This window comes from Artibeus jamaicensis, unplaced genomic scaffold, assembly GCF_021234435.1.
Source record: "Artibeus jamaicensis isolate MK-2021 breed Jamaican fruit bat unplaced genomic scaffold, CSHL_Jam_final contig_519, whole genome shotgun sequence".
In the NCBI taxonomy this organism is placed as follows: domain Eukaryota; kingdom Metazoa; phylum Chordata; class Mammalia; order Chiroptera; family Phyllostomidae; genus Artibeus; species Artibeus jamaicensis.
Window position 1 is genome coordinate 16558261 of NW_026521871.1, and position 25643 is coordinate 16583903.

The window sequence follows — 25643 nt, forward strand, 5'->3', positions numbered from 1 at the left end:
ATCTCCTGGTCTAGACCAGGGGCCAGCAAAGTACAGTCCAAGGGCCAAGCCCTGCCTTCAGCTGATTTTTGTAAATAAAGTTTTTGTATTCACTCACATCTTGTCTATGGAGTTTTTGCACTACAAGGGCAAGGCTGAGTAGCTGTTAGATCTTATACCCTGTAAGCCTTAAATATTTACTGTTTGGCCTTTTACAGAAAAAGGTAGCCAATCTCGATGCCTCCAGGAGGGGCAGATGTTTAAAGGCATAGAAAAAGGCTCGGAAAGGGGAGGGGCAGACCCAAGTGGCAAACTCCACCCACTTCTCACGTTACCAGGAGCAGAACTGCTCTCGAGCTACCAGCGCTGCCACTTTGCAACTGTGTGTTCTCGGACAAATTACCTGTTGTCCATCTGCAAAATGGAAATAATAAAAAGAACTTCTTTACAGAGCCATCGTCAGGTTTAATTAGACAGGATTCCAAGTACTCCCCTTGATTCCTGGCACTCAACACTAGTAAGCACTTAATAAAGCTTAGCTGTTGTCATTATTACTAACTACAAGGATGTGTATGTGCACAATAAATGTTACTTTTCGTATCCGTAGCAGGGTCAGTGCCAATGTGCATGTGAAACAGCGGGGGAGGCTGCTGCCTGGGCTGGTCCACGTCTTGGCATCTGAGGCAGCCCAGGGTGGGACACAGAACACAGGATACTCACAGGGACTCTGGAAAAATTGGGGAAAAAGTGTAAAAGTGCTTTGTGAATGGCAAAGTGTTTATTCAAGTCATTAGCATTATTATTATTAATGGGTATTAGACATGATTAACTGCATAATTTTTTATTGGTTTAAGATGGAGGTAGAAAGGAGGGGGTGGCAAAGGGAGAGAGAGAGAGAAACATCACCAATGTCAGAAACATCAATTAGCTGCTCCCCACATTCGACCCAACCAGGGATCTTACCTGCAACCTAGGCATGTGCCCTGACCAAGAATCAAACCTTGGGACTTTTTTTTTGGTACACAGGCCAATGGTCCATCCAGCTGAGCCACACCATCCAAGGCTGATTAAAATCATAAGTTTTTAAAGCTCGAGGTCTGGGGACTGCTGACCCCAGGATAATTTTTTTTAAAAACCTGTCCTTTCCCCTTTTTTGTGACTTCAAAAAATTAAAAAAAGAAAAAAAATAGAAAAACTCAGAGCCCTTGGATTGGGTTAAGTGCCACCAAAAGAACTTTAGATTTTGGAAAAATCTTACTCTGCCAGTGATGTAAGAAACACAAAAGGGGAGGTGGCAGCAGCTCTCCAACTGACCCTCCATAATAAAACACCTCTCCACCCCCCTACCCCGCCACCCCCCCCCCAAGACCAGCCCTGCTCTGCACACTGCTCTCTGCTTCCTACCTAGAAGGGAGGGCAAGTAGGAGGCACTGATCAAGGGATTGGCCCTCATACCTGCCTGAGCTCAAGCTCAGAGGAGGAGGGGGAGGAGAGAGATTATGAGATGTGCATCTTTTCCTGCTACTCTACTGGGTGCCAGACACTGAGCCAGCCCTGGGGACCAGCCCTCAGGGGTTTACAAACACCTGTGGGAAAGAGAGAGACGTACAAGACAGGCGCTCCATTAAATAGGGAGTTGCAGTGTCTGGGGGAGGGGCTGGTGGGCCCAAGACTGGGGACCACAGGTGATCTTCAAGGAGGGAACTCCAAGCAAGGAAGGTGAGTAGAAATGGCCACGCACCAAAAGCAGACATCCCATGCTGGGCAACTATACCCCAGGAGACAAAAACCACTCTGTATGGCCACTCGGCACCGTGACTCACAGAGGGGTGGGCAGCTGAGGGCCACCCAGGGCTGTATGCCCAAGCATTCAACCTACCTACCAGCCTGGCTTCATCCAAACCTCGAGAACTCCCCTGTTTGGGTCTCCAGGCACTCCCTCCACTGAAACTTCCAGTGAGGGCCCAAATTAGCTGAGAACAGCTGACATGCAGCTGCCCAGGGCCTCTCTGGGCTATGTTGTTCCTGAGGCATTTCACATACAATTCAAAAGCATGGCTCATCTAACCTCTCGTCTGATCCGAACCAAGCTCATCAACTTCTATGCTCCAGAAACCATCAGTAGGTTCAAGGCCTCCTCACCTCTCCCAAATCAACACCATTTCCCCTCTTACCCTCAATTCCCACTACAGGAGATGAGGAATTCAGGTCTAAGTCTCTTATTTCTATAGGAGATGTGTAGAATTTGGGAGTTGTGGCTTAAAGAAGACTTTTTAAAAAATGTACATACACATAAAGATTGAAGACCAATATGTGGTACAGAGTGCCTTCTTTGAAGAGATCACTAAGGACTTCCAGTCAAGATGGCGGCATAGGCAGATGTGGCTCGCCTCTTCATACAACCATATCAAAATGACAACTAAAATATAGGACAACCATCATGTAGAACCATCAGAAATCAAGTTGAGTGGAAGTCTGACAACTATGGAATTACAGAAACCACATCCATCTAGACTGGTATGAGGGGTGCAGACTCAAACGGGCTAGTCCCATACCTATGTGTGGTGGATAAAAATTCAGGAGGGATGTCTTAGGAGTGAGGAGTCCCAGCCCCACACAAGGCCCCACAGCCCAGGGTTTCAGTGCCAGAAAGATAAATCCCCACAACTTCTGGATGCAAAAACCAGAGGGGATTGAGTTGGTGGAAGAAACTGCTAGAGCCCCAGATACTTCCTCTTAAAGAACCTACACACAGACTCACCTACTCAGACTCACTCCCTCTGAGCTCCAGCACAGGGGTAGCAGCTTGAAAGGCACCGGTGGCACACAGGGAGGAAATGAAGTGTCTGGCATCAAGGCCAGCAGAGGCCATTGTCCCTTTTTTAAACCCTCCCCCTACAGAGCCAGCAAACTAGTGCCATATCTGAGACTCCATCAACCTGGCTAACACTGTTTAACCTGCCTTGGAGATCCCCAGATACTCCGCCCCACGCAACGTACTGGCCCACCCAAGCTGCTTTTCCATATGAATGGCTGTTCTTGGCTCATGCTGCACAACTCCCTAAATCCTCTCAAACAAGCAAGAGCTGGCCTTAGTGAGCCCCAGGCCTGATTCTAGCGGCAACCAACCTAGATTCTTGGCTTGGCTTCCCCTGGGAATCTCCAAGCCCAGCACAAGTATCAACCATCTCAGACTGCTTTACAGCTCAGGCAGTATGGCGCTGGGCAAAACACAGGATAAGGAGGACCTTGGCCTGCACAACCCGGGGAAATTCCAGGGCCAGTGTATCCAGTGGACAGCTACAGACCATGTCAGAGCACCACCACCCTGACCCTGAACAATTGATGGCAGGGCAGAGGTTGGTGGTAAATGGTTACAGCCAATCCTTGCAGCTGACTGCCAGCGGCAACCAAGGCTCAACTACAAGAGGAGGGTGTACTCAGCCCACACAAAAGGTGCACCTTGAGTACCCAGCTTGGGGTATTGAGAAGGCTGTGCCACTGGACACTACAGAATACCTACTACATTAGGTAATAGTACTAAGACAGGGAGTCATTGCAGCTCTACCTAATACATAGAAACAAACACAGGGAGGCTGCCAAAATGAGGAGACAAAGAAATATGGCCTGTTGTGGACCACTCTGCCTGGTTTCAGGAATTGTAACTCTCTACCCCTTGTGGCTTAAGGATGAGTGAGTGACTACCTCTGGAATGCGAGCTGCAGGAGACAAAGCTTGCTCTGGTAGCAAATGCTGCCTCAGTTTCCTCTCCCTGCCCCCCAAAGCTTGGTTGGAAGTCAATGACAGGTAAGACCCCTCACAGTGGGGGGCAACCTAAGCCAGACTTGATCACTTGGGAGGCCTTCATAGAAGGAGTTGGGGGGGGGGGGCTGCAACAAAGAGCAATGGACTCTCTCCCCCTGGCTTTGAGATAGCCCGAGTCCCCATGTCCTCTGGGAGAAGTGCTTCCTGGCTCTAATCCTCTTAAGCCTAAATACCTGTTGGGGAGGGGTGCAGCTCCTTGCCTTGTGAGAGCGTGTCCTGGGGAACAATCTGGCATCACAAAGACTTCCTGATAAACCTGTGAAATCTGCTCTGCTAAGAGTGCTCTCATTCATATGTTAAGGGTTCGAGCAGGGAACCCTAGAACTCTGTTCCTGACAGACTCTGAAGCCCTCAGATTTCTTTGAAATGTTATCTACTGTTTGATCCTTGCTGCCCTGTATTCCTGTATATTAGAACCCAATAAAAGCTATGCAGATGGAGGCTTGAGGCCTTTTTCTCCTTGGAGAAACTGGCCGCTGCTGGCCTTTGTCTCCCCAGAGAAACTGGCCACAGCCCACAGCCTTTTCCCTCTGGGAAAATGGCCACTTCTCCTCCCTAAGCAGATCACATCACATCCGGCCATATTCACTTTCATCCATGGCACTCAGGGGGACTCTCGAGGAAGCTGCCCCCACAATGGCCCAAACAAGAAAACAGACCAAAATTCCAGAAAAAATAACTAAAGAAAATGGAGATGAACAGTCTCTCAGATGCAGAATTCAAAACACTGGTTATAAGGATGCTCAAGGAACTTAGTGATGACCTCAACAGCAAAAAAGTGATCCAGTCAGAAATGAAGGATACGCCCTGGCTGGTGTAGCACTGTGAACTGAGCGCGGGCCTGTGAACCAAACAACCGTGGTTCAATTCCCAGACATGCCTGGGTTGCAGGCCAGTTCCCAGCAGGGGACGCACAAGAGGCAACCACACACTGATGTTTCTCTCCCTCTCTCCTTCCCTTCCCCTCTAAAGATAAATAAATAAAATCTTTTTAAAAAATAAAGGATACACTAATTGAAATAAAGAACAATTTACAGAGAATCAGCAGTAAGAGTGGATGAAGTCAAGCATCAAATCAATGATTTGGAACATAAAAAAGCAAAAAAACACCAATCAGAACAATAAGAAAAAAGAATCCAAAAAAATGAGGACAGGTTAAGCAACCTATGGGACAACTTCAAGCATTCCAACATTCACATTATGGAGATGCCAGAAGAAGAAGAAGAGAAAGAGCAAGAAATTGGAAATCTACTTGAAAAAAGAATGAAAGAACACTTCCCTAAATTGGTGAAGGAAATAGACATGTAGGTCCAGGAAGCACAAAGAATCCCAAACAAGATGGATGCAAAGAGGCCCACTCCAAGCCACTTCATAATTAAAATGCCAAAGGGTTAAAGATAAAGAGAGAATCTTAAAAGCAACAAGAGAAAGAAGTTAGTTACCTACAAGGGAGTTCCCATAAGACTATTAGCTGATTTCTCAAAAGAAACTTGGCAGGCTAGAAGGGATTGGCAAGACATATTCAAAGTCATAAAAAGCAGGGACCGACAGCCAAGATTGTTCTATCCAGAAAAGCTATCATTTAGAATCAAAGGGCGGATAAAGAGCTTCCCAGACAAGGAAAGACTAAAGGAGTTCATCATCACCAAACCATTATAATATGAAATGTTAAAGAGACTTACCTAAGAAAAAGAAATCAAAACTAGGAACAATAAAATGGCAAAAATACCTGTCTATCAACAATTGAATTTAAAAAAACAAACTAAGCAAACAAGAACAGAGACAGAATCATGGATGCGGAGAGTGTTTTGATGGTTGCCAGATGGCATGGGAGACTGGGTGAGGAGGTGAGGGGATTAAGAAGCACAAACTGGTAGTTACAGAATAGCCAGGGGGATGTAAAGTGCAGTACAGGAAATGGAGTAGCCTATATGCACGACCCATGGACATGAACAACGGTGTGAGGATTGCCTGAGGAAGGGGGGGGTTGCTGGGTGGAGTGGGGCAAAGGGGGAAAAATCAAGACAACTATAATAGCATAATCAATACAATATGAATGAATAAATAGATAAGAAAAGATCACGATTTCATAGCATATGAATTGTTTTAAAAATCATGAGTGTGTGATCATCCCATGTATCATAAAGATCGACAGCCAAATGTATGGCCTGCAGTGTAAATGGGCTTCTATTACGTCACTTCTCAAACCTAAGGGACATGATGGGTTCCCTGGACTGAACCTAAGGAATAACCACACTCTGAAACAGAAAAGCAGGGCTCTTTTTGCAAACGATCAGCCCTTCTCTACCCTCTGAGGAGAACAGGACCCTTGCAGCCAATTTATGCTGTATGTGTGAAGGCAAACTGCAAGTTTTAGTAAAAGAGATAAGATATTGACTACCTACTATTCTATGTGTTGTCAGTGGGCCGGCTGCATGGGTACTGCACAGATATCACCTGGATGCTCATCAAGAATGCAAAGCCGACCACACTTCCTGAGTCAGAGTCTGCATTTTAACAAGATCCCCCACCTGATTTGTGTGCACACTGAAGATTGAGATGTATCCCTCCAATAGGGGTAAAGATAATAAAGTAACTGTCCAGTGATCTTAACGTGGAATATACATCTACTTTTTTGCATAGCCAGCTCATACTCATCCTTCAAAACCCTTTCTAAATGCTGCTTCCCCTCTGAAGCCCTCCTGATTTTCTTCCCAGACAGAGAATCAGTGAATCTCTCTTAGGGCATTTACAGTACTTGATAAATAAATCTCTCTCTTACAGCATTATCCTTTCATACTGTCATTCTTTATGTTTATAACCTGTGGCTAAAGACTGTCTCATTTGTGGCTCTGTCCTGGCCAGCAGAGACTGGAAAGTAGAAAGAGTTCAATAAGGGACTAAATTCAGCTAAGCATGAAATTAGCAGACAGAAGCCCTAATCAATCAGCCACCCCCACTAGCACATTGGAAAGGCAGAAAGACAATTTCCCTGCTTGATGACAGGAGATGGCCTCCTAACAAGATGACTGGACTGAAATGCAATTCCCTCTAGAAAAATTCAGTTCACACTCAGATACCAGGGTCAGGAGAGGAGAAAGAGAAACAAACAGTGAGAAAGAGTGACCACAGCAGTGTGAGCATGGGCCCTGGAGGGCAGAGGCACCAGGGACTGGAGCATCTGGCAAACAGACAGACAGCTTCCAGCAAAGCACAAAGGGAGGCTCTGGCAGAGGCTGCCCCTCGTGGCCAGGAATCAGGATCACAGGAATCAGGATGGAACACTGAAGACCACCTGGTTACACCCCATCCTGCCCACCTGTCATGCTGCAGTCTCCTTGGATTTTCCAAACCCAGAGCTAGAACCTCCCCACCTCATGGCCTGCTGCCCCTCCAGAGAGGCCTTTGTTTTGCTTCACTCGTGACACTCTCCTTCCCAGCCTCCCAGCCTCCCAGCCTCCCAGGGCTGGCCACCACTCCTCAGCTGACAGTGCAGCCCCTCTGCTACAATGCTGCTCTTGAGCTCAAAACAATTCCCACCTCCTACTCCCCCAACTCTACTGACTTGCCCTAGGCCCTGGCCTGTCTTGAAATTTCTCTTTAAAGCAAAAATTTATTGAGCACTTACTACTATACACCAGGCACTATGCCACTGGCACATTGCACCCTCCCCTCAACTCTATTTTTTTTTTTCCAACTCTATTCTTAACCCAGAAAACTGAGCTTCAGGCAGGTTTGGTCAACCACCCAGGGTCACTGCCGCTGCTGCATCCAGCTACCCTTTGGGGCATAAGACCCCAACACCAGCCTGGCAGCAACTGGGGGTGCCCCTCCCAGAGGTATGTGGAGTGCCCAAAATTCTGTGACCAACCTTGGCCTGTCTGTCCCATGTTTACAAATATGGCAGCTCTTGGCCACGAGAGGGCAGGCAAAGGCCTGAGGAGGGCTCCCTGCAAACTGCTCATCGGAGGTCAGACAGACCCAAGCAGAAGCTGTGTGGACAGGACCCTCGGAAGGCACTGAATAATTTGTGGAATGAACGCACTGGCGTTCAGAAGAGGAAGAAGACCCCCCCCCCCCAGCTAGGGGAGACAGAGAGAGTTTCATGAAAGGGCAGCTGGGAGTGCCTGCCAGGCCCCATGTTGGGTTTGTCCCTGCACAGCTGCTGACAGCACCCTCCTCGCAGAGCCTGAGGTAAATGGCACCCCCTGGAGTTGTGCACAAAGCAGGCCACACATGGGGCCTGGGCTCTGAAGGATGGGTCTCCATGGAGGAGACTGTGGCGGCACTCCTGTGGGGAGAACGGTGTCAGCATGGGCGCCTGGAAGAGGACCCGTGGGACGTGGCAAGTCGGCAGGCCTAGCAGGGGACACGAGGCCAACTGGCCAGAGCCCAGAGCAGAGGTGACAAGGGTGCACTCGTCTGCTGGATGTTAGTTCAGGCCAAGCCTACCCATGGCTCTAAACCAGTGCTTCTCAACCAGGGACAGCTCTGCCCCTCAGGGGACTCTGGGCACTGTCTGGAGACGGTTTGGGTGGTCACCACTGAGGGGGAGTGCTGGTGGCCTCTACCGGGCAGGGCCAGGGATGCCGCTGAGTCCTGTAGGGCACAGGACAGCAGCCCCTCCCCACGCCACACTCAAAACAAAGATTATCTGGCCCAAATGCCAACAGCCAAAGTTGAAAACAGCTGCTATCAACCAGGAAGGTGGCGATGAGAGAAAAAGGGAAGTGCTGACAGGAGAGGCTGCAGCTAAGGCTGTGCGGTCCCTGGAGTGCGGGTGAAGTCCAGTGACCCAGGCTTAGAGCCCCCGAGCGCTGACAGGGCAGTGCCGTCAGCAGCCTTGAAGCCGGGAGTTGCTGGGAAGAGTCCAGGAGCTGGGGTATCTGCCCACAGAGAGGGCACAGGGCTCTGGTGCAGTGGTTCTGACACAGAGCCAGGAGTGAGCTGTTTTAACAACTGCCCGGAAGACCAGCTACTGAGGGGAACAGACGTCCTTGGAAACGCTGGGCTGAGGACAGGGGTGGTGCGGTCTGGCAGTGTCTGATGTGAGGCGAGTGGGTCCAAATCCCAGCTCCACCACTGACTCAATGTGCTCTCGAGCAGGTCATATCTCTCTGGGTCTCAGTCCCCTTATTTGTAAAATGGGGGCGATGCCCCTGTCCCTTGCTGCGTTTGGGTGAGGATAAAGGATAAAGCCAAGCACAGGGTCTGGCACTTAAGAAGGGGTGGTACTGCCCTGGCTGGCGTAGCTCAGTGGATTGAGCACAGGCCTGCGAACCAGAGTACTGCGGTTCGATTCCTAGTCAGGGCATGTGCCTGGGTTGCAGGCCAGTACCCAATGGGGGACACACGAGAGGCAACCATACATTGATGTTTCTCTCCCTATCTCCTTCCCTTACCCTCTAAAGATAAATAAGTAAAATCATTAAAAAAAAAAAAAAAAGAAGGGGTGGTACTGATATCGGCTAATCCAACTCCTCGATTCACTGAAACTGAAGCCCAGAGAGGGCACCGTGTTGCATCAGGAGACACCATCTCCATTGCTCAACGGCAGAGTCCACAGACCACCCAGAGACATGGCCCAAGGGGACTCTCGTCACTTCCTAGTGCTATGTTGGGGTCCAGGGGCTCTGGCAGACGGGGACGGATACATGGGGTCTGGCAGAGCAGAGGTCAGCCCCCATCAGGCCCTGGGAGTGAGCCTTATGGGCTTGTCTTCACTTCCCACGGTGCTCAGAGCAAGGTGGCGCGGTCATCAAGTGAGCCTGCCCCCCGGGCAGCTGACAGGCCCGCCACGGACCCCAGGCCCAGCCCAGTCTTTCCAAAGGGCTGATCTCCTCCCACAGACCCTCCCGCAACCCCTGCTCCCCCTCAACCCTCTCCCCAACCCACTCAGACACCCATCAAATGGGAAAGAATATGCAGCCAAGACTCACCCACCAGTTTTTATTTTTGCTGTTACTAATCAAACCTTAAAAAAAAAGGAAAGTCACCTTGGATCCAAAACCCAAAGGGAAAACATTAGCACTAGCCAAGAACATAAAAGAAGTCAAAATAACTTAATCAAACAAGAGTATGGTTATTAACTGTTCCTCTAATTACAGTTTATGCCCAGAAGAGTAAAGCTGAGGGCTCTCCCAAGCCAAGTGTGATCCGTCCAGTCTCCTCCCGCCCACCTTCTCCCACTGCTCTCCGCATCGATGGTCACCTGGAAGCAGACCCGTCTCCAAGCTGCCAGCCCACCTACACCTCCGGCAGTGTCCTTGTAAAGTAGGGGGGGCCCACCGGAGGGGCTGCAGTTCCACAGAAACAGGCAGGGGCTGGGAAGCTCATTTTCAAATGGGAAAAAAATGAAAACCAAGCCTCCTGTGCATTTGAACCTTCCTTCTGGCACAACACCCCTGACAAGTGTTTGGTTGCCCCCAGTGATGGGGCACTCATTTCTTCACTAGGTGGCCAGTTCTACTGCTTAGAGAGCAGCCAGTTGGAGGGCTGCTTGGAAAGTCCTCATTTCTGTAAGTGCAGCTCTACACACTCATCCCTGTCTTTTCTCATGCACTTCCCCCCTCCCATATCCCACTTATTTGTTCAGCAAACACTGGTTGAGATCCCAGGGGGTGTCCAGCCATGCTAGGCACCAGGCACGAACCAGTGAACAGGACAGGTGTCCCCGAAGGCTCCCAGTCCACCTCTCCAGCCTTAACAAGGGTGTCTCCACATACCAACTGCCTGGACACAGAGCCTCCTGTCCAGCGGGCTATGCTTGCTTCCCCTTCTCCCTCCACCCAGGCTCTCAAGAGAAAAATGTCCATCTCCTCCCTCAGGAATAACTGCCAAAATTTCAAAGTCAACCCCGAGAAGGCAAACAAGAATTTTAGCGTGTAGAATGGGGGGAAGGGGAGAAGAGCGGCCCTGATCATGTGGCCCCCACAGGCCGCAGGCCATACCATGTCACCCTCGTAACAACTCCACAAGCAGGCTGTGCAGTCTTCGTGATACGCAGTGAATCACGGAGATGGAACAACTTGCTCAAGGACACACGGGAGAAAATAAATGGCCGAGCAGCCTCCAAATGCAGGCCGGCTATGTGGCCCTTCGCCCACGCCATGGGGTCTGGAGCCCTGCAGTGCCTGCCTGCTGTCCTGGCCCAGGCAGTGGAGGTCCCTGCTCTGTTCTCTGGGTACCTGCGTGCTCCTATGGAAACTGGCGAGTTTGAGAGAAGGGACTATTCTGGAAGATGAATACGGCTCACCTAAGAATGTCAGTGAGATTTCCTTTTCATTCAAAAGCTTCTCCTCTAGCTGCCCAGCACCTGAGGATGGTGATTAGACAGGAGCCGCATCTCACCCCATGTGCCAACCTGTCCCCCCATCTCCGCCCACTGGAGTGGGCTCTGCACAAGGGACACACTGGAAGGAGAAAACTAGGGATGGAGACTCAAAATCAGCTGCCCACCCCCAAGCCCTGGGAAAACGAGCTCAGCCCCCTCTACCTCCTCCTTCACAACGACCCCAGGGCCGGCGTTCTCGGGTCCAGCAGCAAAGCAAATTCAGTTGAGTTCAAGGGGAAAGGCTGGTGCCAAATCTCTGGCTGTGGAATCTGATCCTGAAGGACACGTGTGGGGCTTGTCAAAGCTGCAGGAGTGTCTGGTCTCAGCCCTCCTCCTGCCATATCACCAAGTCAGGGGTCGGATCGCCCTGGCTGCTTTACAGAGGGAAGCTGATTGGGTTACCACCTCCTCCTGCTAAGCCAGTTACCCTGCTCCTCCTCCTGTGGGGGGATTTGCCCAGTACCTGCAGGTTGTACAGGGGCAGCCAGCTATCACTCTTATCACTCATTGTTTTTTCTTCCAAACAGTAGAAATATTGAAATTGGGGGTTTTCCTCTGCTTTGGCTCTTATGATATGGAAGCCCCATGTATATAGAAGCTCACCTCTACACAGACTTTATTTTTATTATTACTCTTATTATATTGTAATTATCTTAGTCTTTTTCCCCCTTTATCTTAGTTTCCTTATATCTACGTAATCCTTCCCCAGTACCTGGATGTGAGGGCCCCATGGCAAATTACTTTGGGAGTAAGATACACTCTAAGCCCATACAGGCAGCCCTTGGTGTGAATGAAGGTGCACGGGGGTGGGAGCAGAAGTCATCTGAGGGACAGCAATGGAAAGGGGGCGCCTGGGTTTCCGGAGAACACCGGCGAGCACGAGCCGGGATGGAAGCAGGGACTTGGCATCCTGCAAGAGGCAACGAGACCAGCTGCCTAGGCCGGTGTGATTTCTCACTGTGACCTGCAGCCAGTGGTTCAAGAGCTCCTGGTTCTGGTTTCCGGGGATTTTCATGAGGAAGCTATTTGCAGGAAGCGATCCCACGTCCGCCCCACTCCTGCCTCGGTCTGAGCCTGTTTGTCCAGGGGTTTCCCTGAAGAACACCACACAGGTCACAACAAACTCCCTGAGCTTCCAGCCTCCGATCCCCAAGAAATTAGCAGAACAAGGTGCCCTGATCTAGATATTTTGCATCTCTTGTAAATCACTTTCCTCTTCAACAGAAAAGCAGGGGCTGTGCATTGACTCCACTTTGCTGATTAATGTCTCCTGAATTTGCCCATAGTTTCCAGATTGAGTCATATCTCCAAGGTGACTGTAAACATCATCGTTTCTGATGGCCCAGCCTGCTACCTGCAATTATCCAGAATAATGCCAAGTGGGCACAGGACATACATCCTGGCTGAGCCCACAGCCACTCAGACTTCTAGATCCCTTGGCCAGGCTGGTGGCCGGAGCCCAAGTCCTCTGTGCTCCACAGGCTCCTCACATGTGGACTGGCACCTGTTCCTGGCAACACACTGGAGGCAGGGACGGAGGCAGCGGTGGCAGCAGCGCAGTCACGGGTCCCCTGTGGTCTGCATTTGCCCTCCTCTCAAAGCACCCAGGACAGAGGACAGGACGCCTGGGGGGACCAGAAGGACCTGGGCTTCTCATGTGAGACCCGCCCTTTTCTCTGAACAAGGAAAAGGCAAAGGAGCAAAGAGAAAGAAAGCCTGACGTTCTTACAGTCCATTTCTTTCCCTGCTCCTGGAGCCCAACCGGAAGCCCACCTCCACTGCAGGCTTCACCCCAGGATGTCCTGAGGGCACCGCACGGACCCAGAAGGCCTCTGGCCCTCACTTACCTCGGAGTACTCTCTGGCTCCTCTTTTCTTTTGTCTTGTTTTTAAGACAGACAAATAAATTCCTTGGGGTACTTTTAAAGGGTAGAAAGATATCCAGTTCACAAGTGATTATAACGTGTGTTGGCCCCATACTCTCCATCTTCGGGGAGGAAAGTGAGAAAGAGGAGAGCAGATGAAGGGGACGGACCACAGGAAGTCATACGGGGACGAGGGGAGAACGATGAAAGGGAGAGGTGAGGGGCTACAGAGAGAGGAGTTAGAGTTCCTGCTGAGTGAATGAGCTGACACCGAAACGTCCTCTCTAAAAGTGAGACACCAAGGGTCAAGGGGAAGAGAAGATCCTCACCCAAAGTCCATACATAGCTAGTAACAGCTGGAGGAGGACCGTACCCCAGGTCTCCCCGACACCTGCTCTCAGGGAGTATCAGCCTCACTTCCTCAAGGGCTGGTGTTTGAGCTCCTGGGTCTGGTCCCTCTGGAGCCTGCCCATGAAACAGGATGGCTTAGTAGTGTCTTATCTTACTTATCAGCCCCCTCCCACTGCTGGCTTTTGCCCAACCTAACTCCTCTGTTGTGTGCCCCCCATAAGAAACCTGGCACAGAAAGAAATGGGGGCGGGGTCGACAGGAAACCTCAGCTCTAGTCTATGCTCTGCCTCCGACTTGCTGTGTGACCTACGGCGAGTGCCTTCCCCTCTCTGGATCCCTGAATCCCCTCCGTGACACGTGACCAGAGACTGAGTGATGAAGCCAGGCTGGCTCCGCTAAGTCCTCACAGCAACCTCACCCCTCACAGCTAGAGGGGCATACTGCAGTTGTTCCATAAATACTGCATGGCAATAGACACAGGTAGTAACGTGAACACTAGGCTGACTGAGAGGGCTGGGAAAGCCCGGAGCCTGCGGTTTGGGAAAGAGAGCAAAGCAAAGTTATCCAGCTGAATGAAGGGAGACTTCAGCTTGCCCAGGATGATGGTGTTCCAGACTGCTGGGAGCAGAAATGACTACATCAGGAAATGGGACATTTTTGCTGTCTCAAAGGCAGACTGGTGAAAGAAAATCCCTTGGTCTGTCCTATAAACATCTGAGTCCCTGGCATCCCAGTGCAGTTTTATGTGCTTACCCTCAAACAAAAAAGTGTGAGTTATTTACCACCACTGACCTTTGCAAACTGCCCTCCTGCTCTTTGCAAACTGTGGGCAATGAGGCAGCAACTGCCTGGAGCTCCTAGCCACCTAGAGACAGCTACAAGCCTCCAACCCCTGGAGCCTGCCACACTCTCTGCTGCCCCAAATTCCCTCCCCACAGATCGCCCCATTCTGTCCTCTCCTCTCCTCCCAGCCAAGCTTGGACAACGGCCCCTGGCCACCCTCAGCCCTGACATCCACCCTCCTCCAACTGGAGGGCAAGCTCCCTGTAGAAATCACTCAAACCTCCAGGTCAAATCAGAAAAACTGTATCCCTGCTCCCTTCCCTTCCCCCAAACCCCTAGCGTAAGCCACATTACCCAGCTCCCATGCCTGCCTGCAGAGCCTGTGCTGCTACCTTTCCACCACCTCCACCGAGCCAGGGCTCAGAGGCTCATCTCCACCTCCCCACGATGCCCCATCCAGCACTGTCTCGGCGCTTTGTGAGACAAATCTAACTGCCCATTTCCCACTACCCTTATCCAAACCAGACCTGGAGAGTTCAGGCTGACTTGAACTGAAAATGGAAGTGCAATTCAAAGTGAACTTAAAATGAACAGATATTGAACTTGGGCCTGGGTTTGAAAGTTACCTCCCACACTCACTAACCGTGCAGAATAGCAAGTCACTTGAACCTCAGTTTCCTGGTCTGTAGTAAGGAACCAGAGACCATATACACCCTGTGTGTAGCCCAAGGACTGTGCTAAGGACTTTATGTGCATTTTCTCATTTCATTCCTGTACTGCTTGGTGAGAGAGCTGGTACTTCTATCATTATTGCCATTTTACAACAGAGGAAGTAGAGGCTGGAGGAGGTTATGCCCCAAATCACTCCACCAGTGGGTGATGGAGCCATGATCCAACCCAGCTCAGCAGGATTCTCCCCGCAGGAGGCCCGCAGAACCCTGGATGCGCGCGGAGGCAGCAGTAGCAGGGCCCTGCCCAGCTGGGCTTGCTCCTCCCGGTCTCCCGCCCCGAGCTACCTTCCTTGGGCGGCTTGGTGTCCCAGACGCTCCACATCTGAACGAAGAAATAGGGCGTCCAGCACACGATGAAGGCCAGCACGATGATGAAGGTCATCTTGATCGTGCGGATCTTGGCCCTGGAGATGAGTTTGACGCTGCTGACTCGTGCCAGGGCTTCGTGCTCCCTGCCGCCCGCCACCGCACCCCCGGGTCCCTTGGCCGCCCCCACTGCCGCTGTCTTGATTCGAATGTTCTGCCAGATCTTAAAGCAGATGAGGCTGTAGCAGGTGGTGAGCACAATGACTGGCACGATGTAGACGGCGAGCGTGATCCAAGTGACGTAGGCCTTGGGCCCCCAGGGCTGGATGAAGCTGGCCCAGCAGTCGAAAACACCGTCCGTCACCTCGCGCATCGAGAATATGTGCACCTGCGGCGCGCTGGCCACCAGACAGCCCAGCCACGTGATGAGCACAGCCAGGCGGTCCGCCCGGCGGTGGAGGGTTCGCAGAGGCTGGCAGATAGCCAGACAGCGGTCAAGGGACATGAGCAGCAGCAGGTAGGTGGAGGCGAACATGCCCACCACCTGCAGGTACTTTACCAGGCGGCAGAGCAGGTCCGGCCCATAGAAGCGGAAGGTTATGTCCCACAGCAGCTGTGGCAGCACCTGGAATACCGCCACCACCAGGTCCGCGATGCTCAGGTGCTTCATGAAGAAGAAGAGGCGCGAGTGCTTGTGGCGCGTGGTGCGCAGCGCTAGGAGCACGCAAGCGTTGCCGCTCAGCGCCAGGAAGAGGATGAGGCCCAGCACCGCCACCTCCACTCGCGCCAGGGCCTCGTTGCGCTGCGCCCCGTGGGTGCGGTTGCCCTGGGCCACCAGCGGCGCCGCACTCCCGTTGACCGCGTCGGTGCTCCAGTTGGCCTCAAGCGCGCCCTCCATGACTGCAGCCGCTGCTGTGAGACCCTGGCCTTGGTGCCTTTTAAGGCGTGGCGCGACAGGGCTGGGCCCGACGCGGCGTCCCGGCGTGCCTAGGGGTGCGGCTCGGTCTCCGCTCCCGGAGCTCCGCAGACCAATCTGCTGGCTGGGACCCTGAAACGAACCCCCCAGGCCTTTAAAAGACTGCCGCGTTCTTCTGCCGACGCACGTGCAGCGCTGGTGCCCCTTCCTGGGAACCCCAAATTATCTGAGACTCGGGGCACTACTGGCGGCCCTGGGATTGCTCAGCCACCACCCCAAAAATCACCGCGGGCGATACCTCCTCTGATCCTCTGGAAATGAGCTCGAATCTACCTGACCTCCAGTTCCTTGAGGTACTCAGTCGCTTCGACCGAAGGAGAGGAGAGAGTCCTGCTCAGCCACTTTGTTCCAGGACTGGGAGGGCTACTAGACCTGCCGCCTTCCCCAGGGATCGCCAAATTACCTACCCCGAGGCCCTCGGCACTGCCACCTCCCTCAACACCCCCCAAACCAGTCACCTTTCCTAGTGAACTTTTCTTCGGTTATTTTCTCCGTAGATCCCCTGCAGCCCTTGCCTGAAAAACTCCAGCTCAGGACCATCCCCCAACCTCCTGTTTCTAAGACGCTTAATCGGCCCCCCACCCAACCCCAAACTTCCACAGCAGCGCCTTCCCAGTCCAACTCCTGCCTCAGCACGACCCCGGGGATGCCCAACCGCCGTCCCCAATATCCCACCCGTGGGGATCCTCCCAGGCTCAGACACCTCCCCAAAGGGAGCCTTCCCAGCCCACCAGCCGGGAAGGTTCAGGACCCCGACACGGACACGCATCTCGGCCCGGTGATCAAGGGCTCTGCATCTCCATCCCGAGCAGTCAGTCACTTTACAATCTCTCCGAGCACCCCGTGCGCCTACAGGAACCAGGAGCGCGAGGCACTCCGCCACTTCCACTTGAGTCCGGATGGCCCCATCAGTCCCAGCCACCCCATCCACGGGTGGACAGGACCCAGCTACCTGCACCGAGTCCACAGACGGGCCCGAAGTTGGCTCCCTGAGTTTCACCACCGCGAACTGACGGCTCCAGAGAAGCGTGGGCTTCCCGCCCAGGTTGGGGTGGCTGCTGTTGGCACTGTCTGCCACTATACTGAGATCTCGGACTCTGGATCCTCAACTAGAATACCCTCTCCCGCAGCCTGGCAGGTCTCTGGACAGGGACAGATCGCTAAGTAGGAGCGCAGCGGGGGCTGTGCGCGCGGTTAGCGTCAGCATGTGGCGTTGTCTGCAGGTGCTCCGCTTTCCTGCGGCGAGTGGCAGGGACTGCACCACCGCAGGAATCCGCTGGGGGGCGCAGGAGCCAACAGCGCCGACCCCCGCAGAGCAGGGCTAAGACACCCTAACTTTAGCCTCTGAGTGGTAACAGACAGGCTTATTTCATAGCAGCTTAAAACTGCAGGAGAGAAGGAGCTCGTAAATAAGCCGGTTTGTTTCTTTCTTGGTTTAGAAGCTCTAGACTCTCCGGCAATGGGAGGCTTGAATAGCAGTGTTTTCCCCTGAGTATATGGTGATGAAGTTGCAAAAGCATGTAACATACTTCCCGAACACCAGGTTAATTTCAGTGCCTTCTACTTCCCTCAGGAGTTTGAAATGCTGGCTTTAGCAGTGAATTCGAAGTGAGTCCTTGCTTTGGAATACTTTTGCTCACATTCCCATTCATGAGGAATCAGAAATGCCTTCTGTTCTAATCAGTGCAGGGAGAAGTCTTCATTCTTTAGGTCGTTTTCTCAAGTGGGGGGATTACATCTTCCTTTTAAAGTGATTCTGCTTGTGTGAGGCCCTAAATCATTTCTGCTTCCTTGTCATGCTTCAAAATTAAAATCCTAAATGGTGCCAATGGAAGGTTAAATGTTAAAAGACCTCTTCTCTGGCTTCTAGCTTCTTTTCTATTCTGAAATTGTTTTCTGGAGTAATTTACAGTGGCAAGAATTAAAGCAGAAAAAAAAAAGTGAAGATGTGAAAATGAACAGAGCTCTTTAAAATTTATTAAATGTGTGTTTCCTCCTGACATTTCACTTCTTTTAATACATGGGTCAGGTTGAGTTGGCCAAGGACCCTGTTTCCTGATGCCGCAGTTACAGTCCTGCGCCAGGACGCCCTGGGTGCAGACTCCGGCAGCCCTGGCCCTCGGATTCCAGTCAATTGAGCCTGGGTGGGTGTGGGAGTTCCAACTCCTGCAGCATTGTGAAAGGGTGAGAGACAAGAGTTGTCTTTTTCTTGCCACTGGGATTTGTGTCAAAAAAATTGTTTAAAACAAACAAACAAAAAAAAAGTGTCTGCCCTGCCCAGTAGGCTCAGTCGGTTGGGGCACTGTGCGTACACCAGAAGGTTGCAGATTCAATCCCCATTGGGGGCGTGTACAGAAGGCAACCAATCCATGTTTCTCTCTCCCTTTCTCTCTCTGTCTCCCCCCACTCCTTGCCCCCTTCTCTCTCTAAGATCAATGAACATGCCCTCAGATGAAAATTTTTTTTAATTCAAATGAGTAAATAAATGTTAAAGATTGAATTGGCTTTATTTAATGATTTATGAATCAAGCAGCATCCAATGTAGCCAACAGAAAGAAGCTCAGAGGAACTGTTACAAAATGACTTTTATAAGCAGAAGGGGGCAGGACCAAGGAAGTTTCACTAGGCAAATAGCCGATTGGTTACTGCAAGGTTACTTTCCCTGTGGGGGAGGACAGGGGGTTTATCGGGCAGATGACCTAATCAGTACTGATGAGGTGATTCCTGAACAGTTTAAGATCCCATCTCTGGGAGGGTGAAACTAATTAAATTAAATCTTGGTTGGGCAATGTGGGGCTTAGCAAAAGTGATTCTACTTGAGGCCTGTTGCCTTGTTTTTAACAAGATTAATTAATAATATCTGTCACATGAATTACACATTAAAGTTACAGACCACCCAGGTAAGGACTAAGTGACCCTGGGCCTCCATTTTCATGTAGTTAAATGAGGGCTGGTCAGGATAGCTAATCTCTGAGATCACATCCTCTGGTTTTCTGAAAAAAAATTTTAAGATTGTTTGTTTATTTATTTATTTTTAAACAGAAGAGAAGAGAGGGAGAAAGAGTGGGAAAGAAACATCAGTGTGTGGTTGCCTCTCATGCACCCTGCACTGGGGACCTGGCCCACAACCCAGGCCTGTGCCCTGACTGGGAATCGAACCCACAACCCTTTGGTTCTCAGGCCAGCACTCAATCCACTGAGCCACACCAGCCAGAGCTGGTTTTCTGGAGTTTTATGATCTACGCCACCTCAGAGCTCAATCCTAGGGGATAAAACATCTGCCCTCCTTCATGGACAAATGAGGAGGGTTTTTCCCCAAACACCCTGAGTGGTAAACGCTAGAAGGAAAACACTGGGCCTGCAGACCCCAGCCTGCCCCTCACTCTCCAGGAAGAGAGCTGCCTGCAATGGACAGCTTTCCTGGGCTGTTTCTCCAGGGCTGGGCTCTTCTAGTCCTATGCCGAATTCTGGACACAATTAGGACCATTTGGGTTCATGCAAAAGCTAAGTTCTCAAACTTCCAGCCAAGATGGAGGCATAGGTAGACACACTGTGCCTCTTCGCACAACCAAATAAGGATAACAAAAATTTAGAAACAAAGAAACAACCAGAACTGAGAGAAAACTGAACTGTATGGAAGTCCAACAACTAAGGAGTTAAACACATTCATCCAGACAGGTACCAAGGGTGGAGTCAGGCAGCCAGGTACAGAGGGGTCCCAGAAAAAAAAAAAAAGCAGTGGCTTGCAGACCCCGGGAGTGGGGTGGCAGCGGGCAGACCCAGTGAGGCACACAAGGCGGCTGGCTGACCGAGCAGTCCCACATTCGATCACAGATAAACCAGGCAAAACTGGGGAGAGAGACACACCGTGCAAACCAAGACCCCAACACAGGGAAACAAAGCCTCAAAACACCAACTGAAAACACCTGTGGGGGTTGAGGCACAGGGAGAGACTCCCACCCTTACAGGAAAATTCATTGGAGAAACCCACAGGGTCCTAAAATGCACACAAGCCCACCTACATGGGAATCAGCACCAGAAAGGCCCAGTTTGCTTGGGGGAAATGGCGGAAGGGACTGAGGCACAACAGAGAGCAGAGCAAAGTGCCATTTTTTTCCCTTGGACCCCGCCCCCATATACAGCGTCACAACCCAGCGACCTGGGTGGCCCCGCCCTGGTGAACACCTAAGGCTCTGCCCCTCATACGTAACAGATGCATTAAGACAAAAAAGATGGCCCAAATGGAAGAACAGATCAAAGCTCCAGCACAAATACAACTAAACAATGAAGAGATAGCTAACCTACCAGATGCACAGTTCAAAGCACTGGTGATCAGGATGCTCACAGAATTGGTTGATTTTGGTCTCAAATTAGATGAAAAAATGAAGGCTACGCTAAATAAAATGAAGGAAAATGCACAGGGAACCAATAGTGATGGGAAGAAAACTGAGACTCAAATCAGTGGAGTGGACCAGAAGGAAGAAACAACCAAACAGAAAAGAATGAAGAAACAAGAATTAAAAAAAAATGAGGAGAGGCTTAGGAACCTCCAGGACGTCTTTAAACACTCCAACATCCAAATTATAGGGGTACCAGAAGGGGAAGAGGAAGAGCAACAAGTGGAAAAGTTATTGAACAAATAATAAAAGAAAACTTCCCCAATCTGGTGAAGACTTCCAGGAAGCCCAGGAAGCCCAGAGAGTCCCAAAGAAGGTGGACCCCAGGAGGAACACACCAAGGCACACCATAATTACATTAGCCAAGATTAAAATGAAGGAGAGAATCCTAGAAGCAACAAGCAATAACAGGACAGTTATCTACAAAGGAGTTCCCATCAGACTGTCGGCAGATTTCTCAAAAGAGACCTTACAGGCAAGAAGGGGCTGGAAGGAAGTATTCCAAGTCATGAAAGGCAAGGACCTACAACCAAGATTGCTCTATCCAGCAAAGCTATCATTTAGAATGGAAGGGCAGACAGAGTGCTTCTCAGATAAGGTCAAGTTCAAGGAGTTCATCATCACCAAGCCCTTATTATATAAAATGTTAAAGGTATTTATCTAAGAAAAAGAAGATAAAAAATATGAACAGTAAAATGACAGCAAACTCATAGTTATTAACAACCACACCTAAAACAAAAAGAAAAGCAAACTAAGGAAACAACTAGTACTGGAATAGAACCACAGAAATGAAGATCACATGGAGGGTTAGCAACAGGGGAATGGGAGGAGCAGAGGGGGGGAAAAGGTACAGAAAATAAGTAGCAGAAATGGTAGGTAGAAAATAGACAGGGGGAGGGTAAGAACGGTATGGAAAATGTAGAAGCCAAAGAACTTATGAGACATGAACATGAACTAAAGGGGGGAATGTGGGTGGGAGGGGGTGTGCAGGATGGCAGGGAATGAAGGGGGAAAATAATCAATAAAACATACTTTTTAAAAAGCTAAGTTCTCATTTAGCCTCCATCAAGAGAAAAAGAGAGAATAGTTTGATTCCCATTCCTCTCTTTTTTTAAATTTTTATTTATTTCTTTTATTTCTCAACACGTGCAAAAGCCAGACAGGAGAGAGAGGTGCTGTTTACTGCGGGGGCCCCTTGAAGACGCCTCACAAGGAGCAGTGCATGCCCCCACCCTCTCCACCTCTAGCCCACGAGACAATCACTCCCACACCTGCAGTGTGAGGGCAGATGACAATACAGGGCTGGGGCAAAGTGTGAGGCACACTTGAGGGATGATGCCACAAAAATGGCAGCTGGGCTTTGAAGCCCAAGAATGATTCTCCAGGAAACAGAGAGAAAAGGTGCTCTTCTCAGAGCCATTCCAGGGTGTGCATGGCACTCAAAGGCATCGACTATTCTATGAAGCTGGGATAAGAATTTGATGCCACTAGTTAATAAATACTTCTTGGTGCTGAAGGACCTTGTAGACCATGCCAAGGGTGAGTTTTATTCTGTAAAACAACATCCCCTGATGTTTGGGATAGAATACTTTCTCTGCTGGCACTCAGTACGTGGATTTAGTATTGAGAGATACTGGATAACATGGTGAGGAAATGAGTTCTTTTTCCGTTGTTTCATTATTTTTTATTTCCTCAAGGAGAAAGTCTGATATAATAAAAATTGCTAAGGTGGTGCCAAAGGTTTGGGAGACAGTGGTGGGAAAGGTGGGACACGAGGAGAGCTTATAAAGAGAACACAATGAGATCTGTCCAGAAAAGTCCAGATGTTACTCATACAACGAGAACATTTTGTATGACACCCATGTAACACCTGGAGTGTGACACCTCCTGGAGGCGGAGGAGAGCGGACTGGAATGTGCATGTGTGAACAATGATGACTTCACTGTACTAGTCAGTGGGGGAAGTAGATGCAGTTGAGTGTATGCTGTGTGGCTGTCACATTCAAAATGACTGAGCAAGTAGAGCAACGAGTCTGCATCAAATTTTGCATTAAGCTTGAACATTCCTCCGTGGAAACTAGTCAATGATTCAGAAAGCTTTGAGGGACAATGCAATGAGTGCAGCACAAATAAAATGTGGCACAAAGGCTTCAAAGACGGTGGAGAATCAGTTGAAAGTGGTCAATGCTCTGGAAGTCCTGCAACAAGCAGAACACCTGGGAGTGTTGAATGTGCACGGGCTGCAATCGACAAAGGTCGCCGACTGGCAGTGCGAGAACTAGGAGCTGATCTGGGGATTCCGAACACTACTGTGTCCGAGATTTTGATGCAGGATCTTGGCATGAAATGTGTTGTGACAAAATTCACTCTGTGGCTTCTGCTACCAGAGCAGAAGGAATATCTTGCTGCAGTTGCTAATGACTTGATTCAAACCACTACCAGTGAACCAGAATTCTTCAAAAAGGTCCTAACTTTGAAGGGGACTGAAGCATCATTGTCCTATGTACAATATTTTGTGTACCTTCTTCGGTGAATATCTCTATTTTTCATATTATATGGCTGGATACTTTCTGTGCTTTAGCACGAGAGGCTAGTGGCCACAGGGAAGATGGGACTGGAGATACTGGCATTAAGGAGACTCATGGGGGTCCAGGGAAGAGCTGTGATAGTCATGGACCAGCGGCCTGACATCGGAGAGCATATAGTCAGAATTTTCCAGAGAAAAAGAATCAATGATAAACGTGTGCTTGTCTGTTTATTTATCTATAGACTTATTTTAAGGAATTGGTTCACATCATTATGGAAGTTGACAAGTCTAAAATTTGCAGGACGGGCTGATGGTCCAGAGGCCCGGATGAGAGCCGGCACTGGAGTTAAGGACCGCCTGCTGCAGGATTCCTTCTTCCGCAGAGGAGGTCAACCTTTGCTTCTATTTAGGCCTTCACCGATTGGATGGGTCCCAACCACACTGAAAAGGACAGTCTGCTTCACTCAAAGTCCATGGATTTAAATATAACTCTCATCCAAGAGCACCCTTACACATCTGGTCTTTGTGGCCCAGCAAAGTTGACACACAAAATTAGCCATCATAGAAGACATCTTAGTAATCACTGTCTTTATAAATTTCCAAGTTCCCCTCAGTGACCAAGCCTCTTGAAGGTAGGGCCATTGTTGTGTATACATGCATTTCAAAAGACCCAGGGCACTGCAGAAAAGGCACTTTACAGACATGTATTTAATATACAAAGATGGAGTGGGAGAATGCAGGGAGAGAAGAAATAAAGTCCCCATGGACAGTTTTGTTCTCTTGAGAGCAGTACTACGCCACCTGAGAAAGGTTTCCTGCCCAGGTGATGACCTGTCCACGACCCACTCTCATCTCCTGGAACCGGGCCCCAAGTTTTAGTGTCTTGGGTATTGTCCAGTTCTGGTACATTTCTTTAGACTTGGATCCAAATCCGGACGGCCTCACTTTTTAGGGAGGGTGGAAATGAGCCATGAACATGTGTAGTTCACTCCTGCCCTGTGCCGCCCCTCAACACCCCTTCACCTCCCACCCCAAATGTGATCTCTCAGACTCTGCTGGGACCTCTAGCTCAGGTGGGCATCGGAGACACTCTCAAGCATGAAGGCTGAGAACACATTTTAGTAATAAGCTTCCTGCCAGCAAACTTGGCCCCCGGTCTTCTTATATTTAGTGATGCTGCCCAGATGTGGGAACATCAGAGCACATGGGGTAGCCTGGGAAGTTCACGAGGCTCTACCAGGCCGTGTCAGGATGCCAGCTAAAACTCTCACATTCTACTTCTAGCCTGTGTCATCTGGGGCCAATTCTCAGCCCATGCTTCATCCCCGTGTTCCATGGAGGGTGAAGAGACAGGAGAAAGATATCTTCGTATTGGAAAGTGCTCTGAACATTGCAGCAACGAGTTCTAGCATCTGGGCCTTCCCACGTACTAACTGTGTGGCCTGTAAGTCTCTCTGTGGCTCGGTTTCCCCAGTGACAACCTCATGGGGCCATGTGAGTGAATAAGATTTTATTCACATGAGGAGTGCTTTGCAAACAGTTCGGAATTACACAACTGAATCTGTGTTCTCATACTGACACTCCTCACCCCAGGACCATCTATTGGATGAAAATAGTTTCTCATCCAATCAACCTCCATGTCATTAATCTTTCTAAATGGAGTTCTCAAGTCTTTCAAATTTAGTTAGAGAGTGTGTGTGTGTGTGTGTGTGTGTGTGTGTGTGACTGTGTCAGGCAAGGAGAGGAAGTCCTCTGAACCCGAACTGGTGTGATGGGAGTTCTCAGTCTCTAGCTCTTCAGGGAGGAGCCCGCCCTGCCCACGCTGACCCGCTGACACGGGCCCATTTTCTGAACCTCTGCCCCACCAGTGCAGATTTCACTTATGTGAATGTGCTTGGTCTCCCCCACTCGGCTGTCAGTGCCTAGAATTAGCCTCGGACATAAACGTCCTGTATATATTTACACACCATTTTTCCTGTCATACCTACGTATGAACAAAAATATGTTGAGAAAGTGATCGAGGGATTACTCAAGAACGCCCCTCAGCACACTAACCAGCGGGGGCAGACCCATGCTTCCTGGAACAACGTTTCTCGGAAGTCGGGATAAGGAGGGCTCTTGGTAGGAAAGCATGCCATTCACACAGGTGTGCCATTCTTCCAGAGAGGAGGTGATGGCAGAGATAAAACCCGATGCTTCTAATTCCACAAACGTGCCCGTTGACAATAGATGCCACAGCACAACGGCTAAGCAGCTGGCGACAAAAATGCACTCTCCATGGGTAGACACTGTTGGCCTAGGTTAAGACATAACTACCGAGAAAAGCATTTTTCGGAAATAACAGACCTTGGAATAAAAACAGGCTGTCCTTCTGCGGAAGAAAAGGTTGATTGAGAATCAGGATCTTTGAAATTTGTAACTCCTTTTGGAGAAATAGGGCCTAGAGAAGTAGAGAGTCGTTTAAAAGTGGTTGTTCTCCTCAAAAATATACCAGAATGGTTGGAGTCTCATATCTTTTTCACAAAAGAGGAAACTGAGGTTCAGAGAAGGGAGGGGCTGCCCAAGGCCACAC

At 50.1% G+C, this 25643-nt stretch overlaps 1 protein-coding gene across 2 annotated transcripts in view; it reads right to left on the reverse strand.

Moving 5' to 3' along the window:
* The window catches only part of OXTR (oxytocin receptor), a 37139-nt gene that overhangs the window by 4787 nt on the left and 6709 nt on the right, over window positions 1-25643 (reverse strand). The window contains exons 1-2 of one of the 2 annotated variants that reach the window (XM_037134778.2): window positions 17101-17236; window positions 15152-16220 (exon numbers count right to left, since the gene is read on the reverse strand). In XM_037134778.2, coding sequence (XP_036990673.2) covers window positions 15152-16070 — 919 coding nt within the window. In that variant the 5' untranslated portion in view covers window positions 16071-16220; window positions 17101-17236. Of the gene's footprint in view, window positions 1-15151; window positions 16221-17100; window positions 17237-25643 lie in introns of those variants that run through there. The other variant, XM_037134779.2, reaches the window with a different exon arrangement.